At 41.8% G+C, this 21,823-nt stretch overlaps 1 protein-coding gene and 1 pseudogene across 1 annotated transcript in view; both read left to right on the top strand.

Annotated features, from left to right (window-relative positions):
* akap6 (A kinase (PRKA) anchor protein 6) overlaps positions 1–2,841 on the top strand; it is a 216,255-nt gene extending 213,414 nt beyond the window's left edge. The window contains exon 25 of the mRNA XM_030044838.1: positions 1,935–2,841. Within this exon, the coding sequence (XP_029900698.1) occupies positions 1,935–1,982 (48 nt within the window). The 3' untranslated portion in view covers positions 1,983–2,841. The remainder of the gene's footprint in view (positions 1–1,934) is intronic.
* Positions 1–21,823, top strand: part of LOC115353980 (tripartite motif-containing protein 35-like) — a 993,629-nt pseudogene that overhangs the window by 439,731 nt on the left and 532,075 nt on the right.

The raw sequence follows: 21,823 nt of genomic DNA, 5'->3' as shown, positions 1-21,823 counted from the left end.
AGCAAAACACACAGGAGAGAGAGAGAGAGAGAGAGAGGGACAGAGAGAGAGAGAGAGAGAGAGGGACAGAGAGAGAGAGAGAGATGGAGAGAGAGAGAGAGAGAGAGAGAGGGACAGAGAGAGAGAGAGAGAGAGAGAGGGACAGAGAGAGAGAGAGAGAGAGGGACAGAGAGAGAGAGAGTCTCAGTGTTTCATCAGTGACTCTCATGTTTGGAAACTTTCATAGAAAAATGGAGCAGAGAGGATTTTCAAGGTCTGCTCCACACAGGAGGGATGAGCCGTCACACACTCACAACACAATAGAGTTTAATAGAATAGAATAGAATGGACAACTTAGTAGAATACATTAACCAATAATGGCCATCAATCCAATTGGCCAGGCATCCTGAAAATAAAAATATTAATATTTCCACATTGCCTTAGTTGGGATGTGTCAACAATACAGTAGAATGCAGTACAAAAAATAAATAAATAAAGAAAGAATAGAAATAACACATCAGACTCAGTTGGAGTCGTGCAGGACGAGGAGAATAGAACTCAACATGATAGAAGTGCAGTAGAACAGAACTTGTTCAAACCAGCAGAAGAAGCAGGAAGAACAGAAGTGACCTCGAGTGAAGTGAACGGAAATAAAGTAAAGAGCAGAAAAAAAAAAACATAGAAAAGTGATTTCACAACAGCAGATTTACGAGAGCAAGGCGAACTCCAGCGACATGCAGGAGAACCGAATACACTGACATGTGATTAATACACACCTGTGATCAATAAATCTGTGTTCTGTTGCTGCACTGCAAAGCTTTTTCCTTCAGTTTGTTTTTGCTTCTTTCATCAGTTGTATTAAAAAAAATGGATATACCCTGAGAGAGGACATGTTACTGTCTGACCCAAAATATTAATAAAACACAAACCAAAAAAAAAAATACACACCTAGATGAGTAGATCAGACTGACGAGTAAATGACCACAAAACTTAATATTCAAACTGAAATCGATCGAGCAGAATGGGAATATGAATGTAAAGCTAGAAAAATGCAGTTTCTGGGGAAACCGCGTGGGCAAGCTGGAAGATGCTGAAAACAATTATCAATAAAAAACAAACAAAAAAAAAGTTGTAAAATCTCTGAGAAGGTTGAAAAGTTGAAATATTCTAAGCCACAAGCTGGACAGTTTAAAATTTGAATGAAGTTTCTAGCTCAAAGCACGACAGAGTAACAAATCGTTGAATTTTGGAGCAGCTGTCCTGTTCTTTCCTATGGGGGAAAAAGTGTAAATAAAGCTTAATAATTCAAAACATTTTAAAGTTTTCAAAAAGTTGAATACAAGCAAACATCACACAAAGAAGCTGATTTATTATTATTATTATTATTAATTAATTCAACATAGAAAGCAGGTATACATTTGAAAGCAGCCTCTATATAGTCAATAGCAGAGACATCTGCTCATCAACAAAATAATGAAAAAAAAAAAACTAACTAAGGTTGGGCCGCAACAATTATTACGTTTATAACTAAGTATCCATGATTATCACATATAGAAAAAGAAGAAAAGAAAGAAAAATACCTGCACTTTCACACAATGTTTTTTCTTTTCTTTTTAACCCAACCAGAGATCATTCTGTACATTTCATTTCACTTTACAGAAGCTGAATTTTTTTAAAGTTTGAATGAAATTTTTTAGCACTAAGTATGTGGAAGTAGTTACGTGCCAAAAAATGTATGGAATAAGAAAGAAAGAAAGAAAGAAAGAAATGGTAGGAAGAACATGAGTGTGCCAGCTGCCAGTTTACACACTAATAATTAAAGACAGTTAAAGCAAAATATGACAACACAGCTGTTATTCTGTGATCAGCGTGAGACTAACAACCTTTTTCTGTATTTTGTCTGTCTGTCTGTCTGTCTGTCTATCTGTCTGTCTCTCTGCCTGTCTGTCTGTCAGAGGCTGTCGGGCGGTGTGTTAGCAGGAGGCTCCAGGGTCCAGCTGTGAGAGCGGCTCCTCCTCCTCCTCTCCTCTTTGCCTCCTGGAGAAACTCTTCACCTCCGCCGTCGACAAACCTCCTGACTTTAGGAAGCGAAACTCAAACTCCATCCGGTGACTTCAGGGTGACGACGAGACGCGTTCGAGCTTTTTGTACCGAAATTACATCCAACAAGGTTTCCTGAGTGATGATTTGGGAGCAGATTTTAGGGTCAGGCTGCGAGCGATACATTAAAATTACATCAAAAAAAAAAAAAAAAACAGATGAGAAGTTGTGAAACTGATTTTCCATCGAGGCTGAAGGTAATCCAGCAGTTTAAGTGAAGCAGAACTCAGATTTGAGGGTTAGACGATGGGACGATGTAACTGTACATCAAACAACAATTTAGAACTCATGAAAACTGATTTTTGGGTTTGATTGAGGGAAATGTGTTGAAATTACACCCAGCAACAATGTCAGTGTGCTTTTAGTGCCAAGCTGGAGAGTTCGATGCTGAATTTAGACCCAGCAACAGATTCAGATTGAGAGGGATTATCAGAGAGGATTTTAACATTATATGGTGTTTATGTTCCAACAAGAGTGACCAAGACTTGCTGTGTACACGAGGATGTGGTTAAATGTGATTGATCAAAATAATATCCCACACTTCCACATCTCAGGCAGTTGAATCTGCTGTTCCTTCCATTAGGAAGGACTTCAGAAATAGAAATTGATCTGCAACAGGTGAAAAACGCTGTTTCAAGGAAACTGTGTGAAGGAAAACTCCAGACGCCGGTTCAGAATCGATCAGGTAGATCAGTTCCTGTGACTCAGTAAACTGTCTCGTCTTGAGCCCAAGTCTCGAAGATGAACATGAAGCTAACAAGCTAGCAGGCTAATCATGTTACTGTTAACCTGATCAAACTGTTAGTGAGCTAACCAGCCAGCAGGCTAACAGTGTTTATAATAACAGAGTAGCGCCAGCTTGCAGTAGATATGTTAGCTAGCTTGCTCATCAGGTGTGTCAACAACGAAACAGCCATGGATCAGTGATGAAATGATCAGAGGAACTTGAAAGCGCTCTATAAAGAAACAAAGATTAGCTTTTCTTAGAATTTAGCCTCCTGCAGTCACCAGATAAACAAATGTCTGAAGGTGACGTCCACTCGGCCCACGACGTTTTCCACCACCTGCAGGTCCTTCACGTGTTCAACAAGCTCTTATAATCTTGTTTATGATTCATACACAATGAGCTTATCATGTCCCTATGATGCCTCATGGGGAGTTCCCACTTCAAGTAAAGTCTCACCAAAATAATTTTCCAAACAGCTCTTCCAACATGGCCGACACTGCACTGTGAGTTTCCCAGTTACTGATGAAGATGCTGCTGTTGGTGCTGCAGTGCCTGTCACCAGTCACACACATCAGACTCCACCGCATTTAAAAACAGAAGGAAGCTGTCGTTTAATAATGTTAGTGAGGAAAATACGCGAGTCAAACCTGAACTAAGACACTGAGAACCTTCTCTTAACAAATCTCTTTGGCAGTGAGAGATGCCACCACTGAAGACGTCGAGTCAAACTGTAATTATAAAAGCTGTTAAGTCGCCTAAACACATGAGAGGAGCGTTAACTTTATCAGAGAAAGCCAAAGAAATCAAGTTTCGCCGCATTCAGGAAAGAAATCCTACTGAAATTTTAGAAGGACACACAAGCGCAAGACTCACAAATATCCTGATTGCGAATGAGTCGACTGTGAAAGTTGCTGGAATTAGGTCTTAGATTAACCCTTAGCAAGCTGCATTTCAGATCCAAAATGCTCAGCTTAGTTCCCTCAGCGAGCGATAAGAGCCTAAAGCTTCGTAGAGGTACTTTTATTGTTCTTAAAGCTTCTCTCGCAGATTTTACAAGGAACTTCAGCATCTCGCAGTGTAGAAAAGTGGAGGGTTTCTCCGACAGTCCAGTGAGTTCTAGACGTCAGACAGTCAGATTGATAACAAAAAAATAATGTTTCCGTGTAAGTTCACAGCAGCAGATTTGGAGGTTTTAGCTGGAGAAAGTGATAAATCCATTCACATTACACCTTCAGAGCAAATATGTGGATTAGCACATTTCCCTTGAGCAACAGCAGACATGCTAGTAGAAAAATAAAGCAGACTTTTCACATGGAAGCACTGAGTTGGTTTTTACTTTTAGCCTTGATGAATCAGAATCCACTCCCGGCACCGAGAGGGAAGCAGAGACATTCAGAACGAGGTGAAAACAGCATAACGGGCTGGTTATGGTTAGTCCGTTTTCTGTGGTTCAAGATCCCGTTGGATCCTGAAATACCCCCTGTCTGGAGCGGGATCTGATCTGGATAGCCTCAAGCCAGGAAAATCAGCTGTTATGGAGAATGGAATGGATATTGATAAATCGAAATATACGACTACGGAAGCACCAAACACGTAGAACTTTTACTTGAAATAATGACATTGAATGATTCTGTTTATTTACTTGACTTCCACAATCCATGTCCAGTTCCGGCTGGATTTTAAGAATCAGATCCGAGGATTTGTCCGGATCCTAAAAAATGTCCAGCCGAGTCTCACGGCAGTTTGTGCTATAGTCGCGAAATTTAATCTACAGATTAACGTCCATGGACACGAACAAATGAAGCCAAATTTCCCGTTACTCTTCAGTGTCTAAATTTTTGGTGGCTTTTGCCAACAAAACAGTTTGGTTGAGGTTAGAAAAAGGTCGATCGTCATGGTTGAGGTTAGGATGAGGTCATGGTTAAGGTTAGTGTAATGAAACGTTGGCGTTGCGTAATGTAACAGAAATGAACAACAGTCTTGGGAATCGAACGCCGGTCTCCTGAGGGAAAGTCGTGTTGATGCACCCGCCTTCGGTCTGTATTCTACCTCACGCTACGTGGCACCAAACATCCCTTCAGTCGAAATACAGAACTTTGAAAGTCGTGCTGACATGTAGACAGCTCATGTCTGTGAATCTGTAGATTAAACTCCGTTGCTGCATCACAAACTGCCGTGAGACCGGGCTGAAATGTAAATCCGGTTCATCCCCTCTTCTTAATGCCAAAAGAGGATTCACGTCGGAGCGAAACATCAGTAGATCTGATCCCAAAAGTCGACGCTTTTCCATTGTGACTCCTGGGAGTTTGTCCCGGAGCCTAACCCTAACCCGACTCTCAGGCTTGTGGCCGCCAAGGAGCCGAGGCATTTAGGGTCATGTTATATTACAGGTTATACGTCCACATTAACTTTGTCAGGGAACCGACCTTCACGGGGAGGTCCTGCTCAATCCTTAAAACCCATTTGGAAAAAAAAAACAGTGAAAGATGGGAATGAGCGGCTGGTTTTTCCGAAAGTGGCCCGGAAGCAGGAAAACTCCCCGTCCTGCGTTTCCGACGCCGCTCGTGGATTCAGGAAAACGCCGATCATCTTCACCGAGCAGGTCGACACGATCTCCGCCTGAGTTTTAACTAGAGAGCGAGAGGGATCAACCAAATGTCCAAAAAAATGATAAATATATATATAAAAACAAAAAAACAAACAACCGAGACGGTATCTTATCTATGCAACACGACCAAAGTTGGCGAAAGCTCGGCGGTGTTGTTGTGTAGGAGCGAGGGTTTGATGACTGTTGCTGACGACGTGTGTTGTTATTAATGCCACTGTATTTACACCACTACTGTACCATGTATTGTTTTTTTATTTTCTAGAAAAACTACTGAGACGAAGGTTAGCATCGAAGCCCGGGGGGTCTGGGGCGGGGCGGTGAGACGGGTACGATAGGGTTTGAAATCTTAATATAATTGTGTGCCTTGCTCTACTGTTACTTCTTATACTTATTTTTTTTTTTGTTATAAACACTGCTTTCCCAGTTGAGTGATGAACAAAAAAAATGCAGCGAAAGTGAGAAAATAAACAACAAATAAAAAGCTACAAAAAAAAAACAAACAAAAAAAACAAGCAAGGCAAAAGTTTCGCTTCTGTATATATGTAAAGGTGTGATGCCTCGGTGTAAAATGGAGCGGGAGAAATGCTTGGTGTTCGTGTTTATTTAACTCTGTATGTGATCTGTGATGTGGAATATCTTTATTATTAGTATCGGCCATAAAGAGCTTGACTGCATGGTTCCTGGTAACTACAGTGTACAACCAACTGTTGACGAATAAACTTAATTTATTGGAAAAACACCTCGGACTAATGTGGCGTTTTTTGTTTTTTTTTCATATTGATAATTTTATCCTTTTCTGCAGTTTTTTTCATTAGAGCTTGATTTTTTCATCTTAAAGGAAGACAAAATGTTTAATTATAATCACACAGACATGCTGTAGTCCCACCACTGATAGAAATATTTTAAATAATTGAAAAACTCTTGAAGAAAAAATACACATGAAACATGAACCGTTCTGACTCAACTCATATTTAGAATAAACACATAATTTAATGGTTGAGTCTGCATCAGTTATGTGTTTATTTAATGTATTTTTTTCTTGTATTTGAGTCTAAACAGTCCTCATTTTCTGCAGCTTTTATTACTAAAACTTAAAAAGTGCAGAAGATTTTTAAAAAAAAGTACAGCGGCACAAAACTCAAATCTACCAAATGTCAGTTTTTCGAGTGAGAAGATACAAAACTACACAAAACCCCCACAGGCTCATGGCAACATGTTGTTTTCTGTTTCCTTGCAGTAACTTTTGTGTTAACGTGAGGTAACAAAAGTTATTGAGAGGGAATGCACACACACACACACACACACAGAAAAAAAACTGCCATGACCCTTCAGGGGCTCGGAGGGAAAAAAACAAGCAAAAAAAAACAAAAAAAAAAAACAGCTTGACCTGCAATTTTGAGTTTTTCCAGCTCAGATTTGAGGCTTGGGATGAGATAATCCCACTTGTTTCCTGTGCAATCTCACGTTGTTATTGATAAATATTTTTTTCTCCTCTGGGAACATGGATGAATCTGTTGAAACAAGAACAGATAAGGCAGATCAGCCTCTGGGACGTTTATTCAGAGCCCAGCATCACTGTGAGCAGCCCACAGGCAGGACAGCGCCCCCTATCTTCCTCCTCATAGCGGGCAAAAATAAGCAAAGGTCAAGAAAATCCTGGAAACAGGTGGGATTATCTCATCCCACTGGTAGATTTTTTAAATTTTTATTTATTTATTTATTTTACCTCGTTTGAAGAAAAACAAGATTTGAACCCTGAAGAGGATGTGATATATATATATATATATATATATATATATATATATATTTTTTTTTTTTTTTCCAGTTCCAGTTTTTTCTACCAGCTTAGGAAAATCCCAGCATGCAGGCACATTCACACTCACAGCCGGAGCCCAACATGACCTGTGAGGCTCACCTGAGCACCGACACGTAAACTGAGAAAATTTATCAGCAAAAAAATAATTTTACCGACCATGAACGTGCAGCGCTGGAGCGAGTTCAGATCTGTTGAAACGAGGCAGAATCAGGACCAGGGATCGAGAAAATTCTGGAAAAAAGAGCTGGTTAGTGTCGGAAACAAGTGGGATTATCTCATCCCACTGGCACATTTTTATTTATGTATTTATTTTACTTTATTAACATCTGATTTTAACAGTGAAGATGAGACTGGATGATTTGGTAAAATGGAGGATTTTTTTTTTTTTTTACAGTGTGTTTGACCCGGATGACCTCATACAATTTATTTAATTATGCCTTTATGTGTGTATTTATGCAAACAAGGACACAGGACACACACCTGAAACTCAGCAGAGCCTGCAGATCTCCCCGGCTTCACACACACACACACACACACACACACACACACACCATAAACATTTTATTTTATTTTTTTTTTTAATCTCCAGGGGATTATTTTGCCCTCAATCACACCTCGGCTCTCCCGTCACTGTGAGTACCTGCCTCCTCCTGATGCACACGCACACACACACACACACACACACACACACACACACAGCGAGCGAGCGAGCCGCGTTTCCGCCGAGGAGAGGTGAAGTACAATTGAAAGTTGGAGGAAGTGATTGGAGCGCCGATAAACACACGCCTCGAGTGTGTTATTGAACGCTAAATAGTGTTTACATCATCGGAATGAGGTCATTTTCTGGACAGGAAACGCCGTTCGGGCCAAGAAGATGATTGGATGATGAAGAGAAACAGCCGTGATGTGGTGTTTATCTTTGTCAAACGCAGTGACACACACACACACACACACACACACGGGCAAATCAGTGTGTCTGATTGCAGAGTCGGTGCTTGATAACAGATCTTTGGCTGCTCAACTTGGTGTTATGTTGTCGGTTTGGTGATGACAAAGTTGCTTTTTTTTTTTTTTTAAGTTTTTAAACAGAACAAATCAGACAGGAAGTGGAAATGTGGGCCTGCAGCTTCTGATCAGCACGAGCAAAACACACACACACACACACACACACACACACACACTCAGACGCTGTTAGATTTATTCAGGAGAACGACAGATCAACTAAACCACGACGTCATTTTTCATTAAATCGTTTTTTAGTGACGCTCCTGCCACCGTGCCGTTTCCTTTCCTGTAAAAAGTCACACTATAAAAAGATCCAATCAGAACACCGGCTCAGCTACTAGTCCCGCCCCCGTTTGACTGACAGCCCATTAGCAGTAGCTGTTAGCTCATTAACGTGGCACGGCGAGCTTTAACCCTCAAATTTACTTCAAATTTACAAACATATTTTATGTTTGGGCTCAATTTGACTCCAGCAGGTTAAACCTCCACTAAATTATTATAATTAAAATTGTTACCTTTTACTTTTTGCCTTTAAATAAAACATAACTCCGCCCCACCCCCACTTATACATCCAGTATTACTATTAGGCCACTATGGAAAAATATGCAAATCACTATAAAATCTCACTGATTGACCTAAAATTGGAAAGAAATATTAATTTTTGGTGTTTTAATGGCTTTATATTATTTCTAAGTACAGATTTTTGTTATTTATAACCAATGTGTTACAAAGTGTGTACAGGACATTGAAAACATATCATCACGTGAATTTCATGTTTACCCGGTAGCACCCATTACATTAGGAACACTCATTAAATATGAAGGAAAAAAAAAAAAAAAAAAATGTTAATCATTTATTTAGAGATGTTAACCCTCCTGTTATGTTCACATTTTTGAACATCTTTTATGTTTGTGGTCAATTTGACCCTTGCAGTTTAAACTTCCACTAAATCATTATAACTAAAATTGTTATCAAAGTTTATGTGTCAAGTACTTTATGTTTCTTTGTTGATTACCTAAATAGTCCTTTGAATAAAACATAACTCCCGCCCACCCCCACTTATACATCCAGTATTCGTATTACGCGACAATTGAAAAATATGCAAATCACCATAAAATCTCACTGATTGATCTACAATTGGAAAGAAATTTTAATTTTTGGTGTTTTAATGGCTTTATATTATTTCTAAATACAGATTTTTGCTATTTATAACCAATGCGTTACAAAGTGTGTACAGGACATTGAAAACATATCATCATGTCAATTTCATGTTTACCCGGTAGCACCCATTACATTAGGAAAACACATTAAATATAAAGCAAAAAAAAATTATGTTAATCATTTATTTAGAGACGTTAAACATTGACTGGGGTCAAATTGAGCCCAAACATCACAGGAGGGTTAAAACAGAGGACAGGAAGAGGCGGGGCCAGCAGAGACTGACATGTAAACACAGAGGTGTAACGAGTGGGGGGGTCGTGCAGGACTGGGACGTACGCTTTATTTTGGCAGCGATGCACCACTTCCTGTTGGAGCTCACTTCCCGAGGTCGGTGCGTTGAACTGAAGAAATGACATGATGTTCCGCTCTTGCCCAGCAGGTGGCGTTTCGCACCTTCAGCTGTTTGCGGTTGAGATCAGCTTCATGTTTTTGAACGATGAAAGTCGCAGGTTCACGATGAAGAAACGATTTCTGATCGTGTCGTCGTTGGATTGAATTTTTTATGAAACGTTGAGGCGGTAAACCCAGAAGGTTTTCCTGTAAGCGCAGCGTGACTGACTGACACGCTCACATCCTGGTTAACGATGATGATGATGATGATGATGAAGACAGAAGTCATATGAAACAATAAAATCTCCATATCCTCCTGGGTGAGCGTCTCCTGCAGCGTCACAAATCGTCCCGCTCTGCCGTAAACCTGACGTGACGTTTTATTTATTATTTATCTTTGCATATTTAATGAGCACAAAAACCGTCACATTTTAACATCCTGCTGATCACATCTTCAGTCCAAACTATCAGCTGTCAAGTCACTTCATAACCAAATATGGGACTTTTTTTAATCAGTTAAATTAAAAAATAATACATTTCATAGCACTGAGTAACTTTGTTTTGAAAAGCCCTCCAGTGATAAAAGTTATTATATAATTATTGTTATTTATGGGTTATTTTTTGTCAACAAATGGTACAAAGTGCTGCTGGGAAGGCAGGAATAAAATAAATAAAGACGTTAAAGAATGACAGAGAAATTAAAGGAGAACAAAAGAAACAAAATAGAATAAAAAAAAAAAAAAATCCAGCACAGATTAGAGCTGCAGAAAATCAGAACGAACACAAATCAATGGAGCGGCTGCGGAGAAGAAGAAAAGCTTTTCCAAACTGAATATCGACACAAAACCGGCGCCTCTCCTCCGATTCAGCAGCAAACACGACTCTGCTGGTTTTATTTTGGATTATTTCGTCCCGTTTGCTCAGTGCGGGAACTAAACTCTGACTTTCAAACTGCATTTTACAAACACATTTTTCCTTCACACTGCAGGAAAAAAAAAAAAATCTGCATCTCAACATTTAGTCTCACTTTCAGAGTTAAAATCCTATTTCTCTTCAAAAAAAAAAAAGATAAGAAATCTGACAGTGGGATTAGATAATCCCACTTGTTCCCAGTGCACTTTCACTTGTTTCAGGATTTTTTTTATAAACGTGTTGAAACGAGGCTGATCAGCCACGAGGGTCAAGAAAATTCTGGAAACAAACTGATTAGAGTTGGAAACCAGTGGGATTATCTCAGATTTTTTCTTTTTATTATTCTTGTTTGAAGAAAAACAAGATTTGAGCCCAAATGAACATTCACATTCACACACACACGTGACAGCCAAAAATAATTTTACTAATCATGAAATTGCATCATGAATCATCAACATAATCTGAACTCTGACTGAAGGTCATTCCCTCCAGTTTTTATTTGTCAATCTGATCCGTGGCGTCGCTTTAAAGAGACAATTCTGAATATATAAGATCAGATTTACAACTTTTATTCTGAATTATTCAATAAAAAAAAAAAAAAAAAAATCAGTGAATTGTATCTAGCAGTTTGATGGTGACCTCTCGTGTTTTTGGAGGTTTAACAGCGGAAACGTGCCGCCACAGCAGCTGCGATCTGATTGGCTGACGTCGTGTTCGGTACGGTGGCCAGTGAGGCTCACGCCGTCTCCCGACCCGGTGCCCCCAGTTTACTTACTGGTCAAAACCCAAATCTTGCCACGTTTGTGTGGAAAGCAGAGTTAGTTTTAGCTGCCGGGTGCGGCTGAAGTGTGGAGTGCCTTGCTCAGCAGCTCCCGGGCAGCAGCTGCAGTGTGTCGTCGTCACGCCGCTCGCTGGTGCTGTGTGTTTGCGTCCGTCACAACGCCGCGGCTCCACGCCTCCCCCCCCCCCCCCCCCCCCGCCTCGTGGAGAATCTCCTGTGAGCTGCCAGAGGATTAAAAAATAGCCGTTCGCTGCAACAAAACACACTCCACATTAAAGCAAATTGCTCCTTGCGATTGTTGATCGTTTCTCATTGTTGCGTCGGCGAGCGACGTCCCTCTCGGTTGGAGCCGTGATGTTGATTGTGGCTGAAGGGGCCTTCAGATGACTGATAAGCGCTGATGAATGAAAATGGAAATGCTTTTCAGCGTTTTGCCTTCAAAGGGAAATCAAACGGCGGAGAAGGAGAGCGGGGCGCGGAGAGGCGAGGGAGAATATTTTGCCTTTTTGCAATTAACAAGATATGTTCGGGGTTTTTTTTTCTCTTTTTTTTTTGTGGTCAGAAAAATGGAAATGGCTTTTAAGGTCGTAAAGGTCGAGCGCATCGAAGCATGGTGGCTCTGCAATTACTCTTCAGGCAGGGGCCTGATTGGGAGGGGCGGGTGGGGGGGAGGAGGGGGGGCTCCGGCCGCGCACCGACGGTCAAATTAACGAGACGGCCAGCTCCCTGTTGAAAAGATCACATGTGATTACCGTACATCAAACAGACAGAGCGCTCAAATTATCTCCTCTCTCACTGTGAAGTCGGAGCAAAAGGGATAAAAAGGAGACTGACTGATTAGTTAAAGGCTTTAAATGTCAAAACTTTCACTGTCCACAGCTTGAATGGATCTGCTTTTCTTCTGCTGAGCGGGGGGAGGAGGGGTGCAGGGGGGGGGCAGGGTGAGGGGGGGGGTCCCACAGTTTAACACGTCCTGCAGCAAACAGAGGCTCCGGGACGGTGATAGAAACGTCACGTCGTCCGTCTCCTCTCCTGCTGATTCTGCACGGCGACACGCGACCACAGGAACACATCAGCTGACGGACAGAAAATACATCGATTAGAATCCAAACAGGTGATTTTGTCATTCATCCGGTAAAAAAACGCCACCCGCCAGGCCTCACGATGTGAGTCCACCCGTCCCAACATGAGAACCAGCCGAGTCCAAAGTTCACAAAAACGACGAGAAGCCTATAGCCTCAGCCTCTGTGGTCTTCATTGTATTTTATTTATTTTACTTATTTATTTATTTATTTTACCGCACTTTTTAGTCTGTTTTTAATGTGGTTTTATTGTTTTATGGTGTTATGTGTGGCTGTTTTATGTGCTGCTATGACACTGCAATTTCCCTGCGGGGATTAATAAAGTTTCTATCTATCTATCTATCTAGGTGTGTCTCACCTGCTGTCTCCATGGAGACAAGCTCACCTGTGACAGCAGCGTCATGAGGACTGGATTAAATACACTACTCACAAAAAGTTAGGGATATTTGGCTTTTGGGTGAAATTTATGGAAAATGTAAAAAGTTCACGCTACAGTGATATTATATCATCAAAGTAGGGCATTTAAGTAGAAGCATACACTGGTGATTTCCTCATCTCAAACAATTTCTTGAAACAAAAGCCAACAACAGTGGTGGATATACCACAACAAAAAATGACAGTGTCAATAACTTGTCATGTGCCCTTGAGCATCAATTACAGCTTGACAGCGACGTCTCCTGCTGTTCACAAGTCGACTTATTGTCTGCTGAGGCATGGCATCCCACTCTTCTTGAAGGGCGGCCCTCAGGACATTGAGGTTCTGGGGTACAGAGCTCCGAGCCTCTACACGGCGACTCAGCTGATCCCATAGGTTTTCTATGGGATTCAGGTCTGAGAAAGTGCAGGCCACTCCATCTGAGGTACCCCAGTCTCCAGCAGCCGTTCCCTAATGATACGACCTCGATGAGCTGGAGCATCAAACACCTGATGTGAATTTTGCCGTTAAACTCCTTGTTAGAGAACAGCAACTTGTGCAAAAAGTACTGAAACACTGAACAGTTGGACATGTGCATTCAAAAGTTTACAGAAGGTCACATTAAGTTCACCTGTAAAGGTTAGAATGCATTTTAGGTTCATCCTGAAATTTCACCCGAAAGCCGAATATCCCTAACTTTTTGTGAGTAGTGTATGATCAGTATGCACATGCTTAGAAATCTCCTGACTGATCTTACAGTAAACAGAACTGTCAGATTAACACGAGAGGAATTCAGCACAAATGAGTTTATTTCAAATGAAAAGTCGACTCTCCTGTCATTTTTTAAAACACTGATGCTGGTGAATCGTCATTTACTGACTTGTTGAAAAGCACATGTTTATTTGGGTTTATGGAACGAGGCTGACGGTACAAACGATGATTCTCTGAGCGTTACGCCGCTCAGAGAAAAGTCGGTTCAGGAGAATCTCGGCGAACGCGACGACTCGTCTGAAATCAAACGGCTCCTGGTTGAGGCCGAGCGTCCGACTCCAGCTCCTCGAAGACGTGAAAACCGTCCTCCTTTTATCCGTTCATCTCTGAAAATGGATCCTGTTTGGGGGGTTTGGCGCCGCTCCGGACTCTGATCCCCTCCCGTCACGTTTCAAACTCAACGATCAGCTGAGTCATTGGAAGCCCTGATTTATTATTATTTCTTCTTTTTTTTTAACCTTCCCTCTCTTGGGAGCCCGTCCCGCCTCACACGCTGGGCCGTCCCGCCTCACGCTGGGCCGTGGGCGGACCCCGGCCCCCTGCTTTGGGCTCCCTGTGGTTTTGGCTCAAGGCGTTTTCGGTCCGGTTGCCGAGGCAGGGGATGATGGGAGATGGTTACTTTCTCGCTCACCCTGCCCGGATGTTTCCAGCTATTCAGGGATTTGAACCGGCAACCTTGATGTTGATATTGCCCCTGATGGGTGATAAACAATTGATAAGTCCTGAGGTGAAGCTCAGTCCATACAGGAAAAAATCCCTGAACCACGTTAACTGTTAAAAAACAGGAGAAGGTTCTTTTCATTTCTGGCTTCATTTTTTTTTCTGTTTCGTTTGTTTTTCATCATTTTCACAAGTTTCCAGTTTGATGTCAGAGAAAGTTTCAGGATCTAAAACACCAAAGTTTGAACAAGAGCCGCGCCTTCAATGCAAACTTCCTCGACCTGCTGCAGCAGCTGAGAGAAACTAGTTCTGATCGCTGTCGAAATGCATTCTGGGAAACGTAGGAAATCCCAAACTCAAGGATTCAAGGAACTTTATTGTCATACCGGCTCACATTTACACGTTTAGTGGTACGAAATTAGAACTCAGGTCACAGTATGAGCCTAAATAAATAAATAAAGCAAGGTAAAAAAAAAAAAAAAAAAGAAAAGTAAATATAAAATATATGGTATGAACAGTATATATCAATTATAAACAATATGTATACATATAAACAATATGTATAAACTATAAACAGTATATGTAAATAAATATAAACAGCCTATATAAATGTAAACAGTGTATTATATAATATAAACAGTGTGTATGAATAGAGGTAGAAACAGATGAGGCCAACAGGCTGATGACCTGCAGGAGGAGGAGGAGGCGTCCTGGAGGAGGCGATCAGGAGGAGGAGGTGATCTGGAGGAGGTGATCTGGAGGAGAGGATCTGGAGGAGGCGATCAGGAGGAGAGGATCAGGAGGAGGCGATCTGGAGGAGGCGATCTGGAGGAGAGGATCTGGAGGAGGCGATCTGGAGGAGGAGGCGATCAGGAGGAGGCGATCTGGAGGAGAGGATGTGGAGGAGGCGATCTGGAGGAGAGGATCAGGAGGAGGCGATCTGGAGGAGAGGATGTGGAGGAGGCGATCTGGAGGAGGCGATCTGGAGGAGAGGATCTGGAGGAGGCGATCTGGAGGAGGCGATCTGGAGGAGAGGATCTGGAGGAGCCGATCAGGAGGAGAGGATCTGGAGGAGGCGATCTGGAGGAGGCGATCTGGAGGAGGCGATCTGGAGGAGAGGATCTGGAGGAGCCGATCAGGAGGAGAGGATCTGGAGGAGGCGGTCTGGAGGAGGAGGCGATCTGGAGGAGAGGATCTGGAGGAGGCGGTCAGGAGGAGGCGATCTGGAGGAGAGGATCTGGAGGAGAGGATCTGGAGGAGGTGATCTGGAGGAGGTGATCTGGAGGAGAGGATCTGGAGGAGGCGGTCAGGAGGAGAGGATCTGGAGGAGCCGATCAGGAGGAGGCGGTCTGGAGGAGGCGCTCTGGAGGAGGAGGCGATCTGGAGGAGGAGGCGATTTGGAGGAGAGGATCTGGAGGAGGTGATCTGGAGGAGGCGATCAGGAGGAGGTGATCTGGAGGAGAGGATCAGGAGGAGGACTCTCCTGAACCCCAGAAGGTCAGACGTGGCCGAGTCGGTGCAGCAGCTCAACAAAACGCTCTGCTCTCTGGACTGGCAGAGCTTCAGCAGGAATCAATATGCTGACAATATAATCTGGTATTCAGAAAGGTGAGGCGAGCGCTTGTACAACACAGAGATGCAATAAATTCCCCTGAAGATGCAATCACTGTACGACGAGGCGCTCTGAATGAAAGTTAAATTTAAATGTATTTGTCTTATTAGAAAGCCGCAGGGTGGGAATGCTTTACAGGCAAACGCTTTGCATCGGCGCTGAATGAAAAACAAGATGTGTGTGTGTGTGTGCAAATACTCAAACACACACACACACACATGCGCGCACACACACACACTCGGGGCGAGCAAAGCGCCTCCTCAAGTCTCTCTCCTCTGTAATGATCTTCTTGTATCGCTGCAGAAAGCCTCCGCAATCCCTCCTTCATTTTCCTTTTCCTTTTCTCCCAGATGAGCAGAGCCATCCGTTCATCATCGGCTGCACGATAATGTACTTTAGTCTGGGGAAGAGAGGAGAAAATGGAAGGATAGATTGAAAACAGATTCACTTATAAGCTGATCCCACATTAGGGGATGTGCATAATACGCTGAAGTCATCAAGGGTTTGTTCAGAACAATCAGCGTGATCCATCGACGAGTCGAGGTGTCGGAGCTGAGCGGGAGGAGGAGGAGCTCGTGGAGGAGAGCCGGAGGGGGGGAGGGGGGGTGTCCCGGAACCTGGTCAGACCCTGTCTCGTCCCAGTCCACTCAAACCAGCTTCATCCCAGTCAGGCCCAGTCTGTGCAAGAAACACCGACGCAAAAACGTGCAGCAGAAAATGTGAAACACAAAACGAACGTCTGAGAGAGAGAAGGCAGCAGCGGTGGCAAATCCTGAAGAAAATCTAGCAGAGCGGATTCACATTAGATATTTTTTCATGTGAAGCAGTGGTTTTCAAATGGGGGCACATTGGAGTCCTGCTTCATTTTAAATACAGCGGTCCCTCGTTTATCGCGGGGGTTACGTTCTAAAAATAAGCCGCAATAGGCGAAATCCGCGAAGTAGTCAGCTTTATTTTTTACAATTATTCTAGATGTTTTAAGGCTGTAAAACCCCTCACTACACACTTTATACACTTTTCTCAGACAGGCATTAACATTTTCTCACTTTTCTCTCTTGTTTAAACTCTCAAAGTTCAAACCTTCGTAGAAAAATAAGTCCAGTATTTTAGAATGAACGCATTCTGTACTGTACAGGAGACACGGCACGGAGGAGATTGATTGACAGTGGTCTACAGTCCCTTAGCCAATCAGGACGCAGAACACAATGCGCGGGCTCTCCCTTAGCCAATCAGGATGCAGAACACAATGCACTGTTAAAAAAAAAAAAAAAAAAAAGCAAAATTGCACTAAAAGAAATCCGCAAAACTGCGAGGCCATGAAAGGTGAACTGCGTTATAGCGAGGGACAACTGTATATCGTTCTTGCTCAGTTTGTAAAATAATTAGTCTTTGCTATAATCAGTTCTATAAAACTGTAATGTGAGTTTGATAAATCCCATGTTCTCAGTTCTCCCTCTGGGTTCCTGAAGGTGTCAGATGTGTGTGTGTGTGTGTGTGTGTGTGTGTGTTTGTGGTTTCAATCTGCTGCCGTGGTCGTGGAGCGAGGACGTTTGTTCGCTCTGAGCGGGAAGACGAGACCAAACAAATCCAGAAAGTGGATCAGTGGTTGAAGCTGGAAACAAGGAGGAAGAAGAGAAGAAGAAGCAGAAACACAAACAAGAGAATCTGCTCAGCATCAGGATGTTGGTTCACACTGATGGAGATTTATTTATAGGCCATGAACGTACAAAACCAAAAAAGGAAAAGTGCACAGACTAAAAAGTGACAAAACCTTTAAAACATCACTTTTAATTGTTTTAGTTGTATTTTTATTCAGTCATCACACACAATATAATATCATATACAATATACAATACAATTAAACAAGACAGTTTTTATTTATTTATTTATTTTTATCAATTTAAGCTACCTTCCAGAAATAAAACATAACGGTAAGTAAAAAAATATTCACACTGGTAATCCTCAAAAAACAACTTTACAAAGCAAATTACACATTCTATAATCTGTATTAGCATTGTTCCATAATTTAACCCCGACAATAGCAATGCATTTCTGTTTTTTTCAGCTTTTTGTTTGGTAAAAACACAAACATCTCTGTGTTTTAGCTCCTAACATAATTTGCATTATTTTAATTTCATAGCTTTGGGTTTTTATAAACAGTGTGATGATATTAAACAGCCTTATTAATAATAGGAACGGCTCATTTGTGTACTAATGAATTTCTAGACGTTTTAAAGATCGACCCCCACATTTCACACAGTAAAACGTGTATAAGGAAATGTAAGTGAGCAATAAATGGAAACGTGATCCTTTCATCAGTGTGGAAAAATAATCCAAGCCCTCTCCTCCTCCGTGTTCAAATCTCGTCTTTCCTTCCAACAGCGTAACGCAGAATCTGTCAGTGGGAGGAGATAATCCCACTTGTTTCCAACGCTAATCAGAATTTTCTTGAATCAAATGTCATTTTTTTCTCGATCTCAGCGGCTGATCTGCCTCATTCTGCCTTGTTTCAACACATTTATACTTGTTCTCTGCAAAAAAAAAAAAAAAAAGAAAGGAAAAACGAGTGAAACTGCAGTGGAAACGAGGGGGATTATCTCATCCCACTGGCAGAGTTTCTTCCCTACCTTATTTGGAGGAAAACAAGACTTGAACAGTGAAAATGAGTCGAAATAACTTGGTAAAACTAGTGAAATTATTAAGGTAAGACCGTGTGAGTGTGTGTGTGTGTGTGTGTGTGTGTGTGTGTGTGTGAGTGTGAGAGTTTTGAGCCAATCGCCTTTTCAGATCTGTCATCAGAGCGCATTTAGAAAACAATTTGATACTGGACTGCGAGAGGGCACGAGCCGCTCCCAACAGCCGAATGAATAAAAACAGCGATGCCAGCGTCAACTGCAGACCGCAATCAATCATTAGCATACATACGGAAGTGTGTGTGTGTGTGAGTGTGTGTGTGTGTGTGTGTGTGTGTGTGTGTGTGAGAGAAAGAGAGAGGGAGAGAGAAAGACAGAAACTTGATATTTATGATGTTTATTATCGGTTTGCATGTTTGTGTGAAAAAAAAATAGTGCTTTAAAAGACTAGTTGTGTATGTATATGTGTGTGTGTGTGTGTGTGTGTGTGTGTGTGCGCAGGTGGGTGGTTGAGAGAGAGATGCATGCATACCCACAAATTTCTCAGGTGTGTGTGTGTGTGTGTGTGTGTGTGTGTGTGTGTATAAGAAAGAGTGAAAAGTGGACACTGAAAACTGATGCCTATTATTAATCATTAGCATATGGAACAGTGTGTGTGTGTGTGTGTGTGTTATGTGGACAGTGTATGTGTATGTCTGTATGTGTGTGTTGCATCTTTATGTACATATTCAAGCTCTGAGTATGTGTGATATGTGAGATATTCAGTGTGTGTGTGTGTGTGTGTCTTCAAATGGCTCCATCTGTAATTCCTCATAGCAGTTAATTCATCATCTCTGTTGAGGCGTCGCGGCGTTTAGCGCTAATATTTCAGCTCCCATTACAGGAGAGGAGCGCCGCGCCGCCGCTCCGCCGTGACCTCCGACCCCCGCCGGGGGAATCACAGCCTGACCCCATCCATCACCGCACAGAGAGGGGAAATATTAAGAGGCTAACATTATTAGTTAGATTATGGGGGGAGAAATTTAGCTGTCATTTTTAGCCTCGGCTGTCATTGGCTGTCTGTCTGGTTACCTGCCTGTCTGTCTCTCTGATTGGCCGGCTGGGTTTCCCGCCTGACACCTCCTGACTTTGATGAATCACAATAGAGATTATGCCGAAATCGAAATCAGTCTAACTCGGGGTCTGTCTCTTCACTGGAGCGTTTCTGTCCAGGGAGACTCGCTGCATCTGACAGGGAAATCTCAACCAAGTCATGTGTTTGGCTAAAGCTAACCTTTCCCTAACCTTAACCAAGTCATTTTGTTATCTATAGCTAACCTTTCCCTAACCTAAACCAAGTCATTTTGTTACCTAAAGCTAACCTTTCCCTAACCTTAACCAAGTCATTTTGTTGCCTAAAGCTAACCTTTCCCTAACCTAAACCAAGTCATTTTGTTACCTAAAGCTAACCTTCCCCTAACCTTAACCAAGTCATTTTGTTACCTATAGCTAACCTTAACCAAGTCATTTTGTTGCCTAAAGCTAATCTTTCCCTAACCTTAACCAAGTCATTTTGTTACCTAAAGCTAACCTTAACCAAGTCATTTTGTTGCCTAAAGCTAACCTTTCCCTAACCTTAACTAAATCATTTTGTTGCCTAAAGCTAACCTTTCCCTAACCTTAACCAAGTGTTTTTGTTGCCTAAAGCTAACCTTAACCAAGTCATTTTGTTACCTAAAGCTAACCTCTCCCTAACCTTAAACAAGTCATTTTGTTGCCTAAAGCTAACCTTTCTCTAACCTTAACCAAGTGTTTTTGTTGCCTAAAGCTAACCTTAACCAAGTCATTTTGTTACCTAAAGCTAACCTTTCCCTAACCTTAAACAAGTCATTTTGTTGCCTAAAGCTAACGTTTCCCTAACCTTAACCAAGTCATTTTGTTGCTCAGAGCTAACCTTTCCCTAACCTTAAACAAGTCATTTTTTTGCCTAAAGCTAACCTCTCCCTAACCTTAACCAAGTCATTTTGGTGCCTAAAGCTAACCTCTCCCTAACCTTATCCAAGTCATTTTGTTACCTATAGCTAACCTTTCTCTAACCTTAACCAAGTCATTTTGTTGCCTAAAGCTAACCTTTCCTTAACCTTGACCAAGTCATTTTGTTGCCTAAAGCTAACCTTTCCCTAACCTCAACCAAGTCATTTTGTTACGTATAGCTAACCTTCCCCTAACCTTAACCAAGTCATTTTGTTACCTTTAGCTAACCTTCCCTAACCTTAACCAAGTCATTTTATTACCTGTAGCTAATCTCTCCCTAACCTAAACCAAGTCATTTTGTTGCCTAAAGCTATCCTTAACCAAGTCATTTTGTTACCATTAGCTAACCTTTCCCTAACCTTAACCAAGTCATTTTGTTGCCTGAAGCTAACCTCTCCCTAACCTAAACCAAGTCATTTTGTTGCTTAAAACTAACCTTTCCCTAACTTTAACCAAGTCATTTTGTTGCCTAAAGCTAACCTTTCCCTAACCTTAACTAAGTCATTTTGTTGCCTAAAGCTAACCTTTCCCTAACCTTAACCAAGTCATTTTGTTGCCTAAAGCTAACCTTTCCCTAACCTTAACCAAGTCATTTTGTTGTTTAAAGCTAACCTCTCCCTAAACTTAACCAAGTCATTTTGTTGCCTAAAGCTAACCTTTCCCTAACCTTAACCAAGTCATTTTGTTGCTTAAAGCTAACCTTAACCAAGTCATTTTGTTGCTTAAAACTAACCTTTCCTATCCTTCACCAAGTCATTTTTTTTGTTTAAAGCTAACCTTTCCCTAACCTTAACCAAGTCATTTTGTTGTTTAAAGCTAACCTTTCCCTAACCTTAACCAAGTCATTTTGTTGCCTAAAGCTAACCTTTCCCTAACCTTAACCAAGTCATTTTGTTGCCTAAAGCTAACCTTTCCCTAACCTTAACCAAGTCATTTTGTTGCCTATAGCTAACCTTTCCCTAACCTTAACCAAGTCATTTTGTTACCTATAGCTAACCTCTACCTAACCTTAACCAAGTCATTTTGTTACCTATAGCTAACCTCTCCCTAACCTTAACCAAGTCATTTTGTTACCTAAAGCTAACCTTTCCCTAACCTTAACCAAGTCATTTTGTTCCCTATAGCTAACCTCTCCCTAACCTTAACCAAGTCATTTTG

The sequence above is a fragment of the Myripristis murdjan genome, chromosome 22 (genome assembly GCF_902150065.1).
Source record: "Myripristis murdjan chromosome 22, fMyrMur1.1, whole genome shotgun sequence".
In the NCBI taxonomy this organism is placed as follows: Eukaryota; Metazoa; Chordata; class Actinopteri; order Holocentriformes; family Holocentridae; genus Myripristis; species Myripristis murdjan.
Note: the sequence above shows the minus strand (reverse complement) of the source record. Positions and strands in the feature narration are given on the sequence as shown.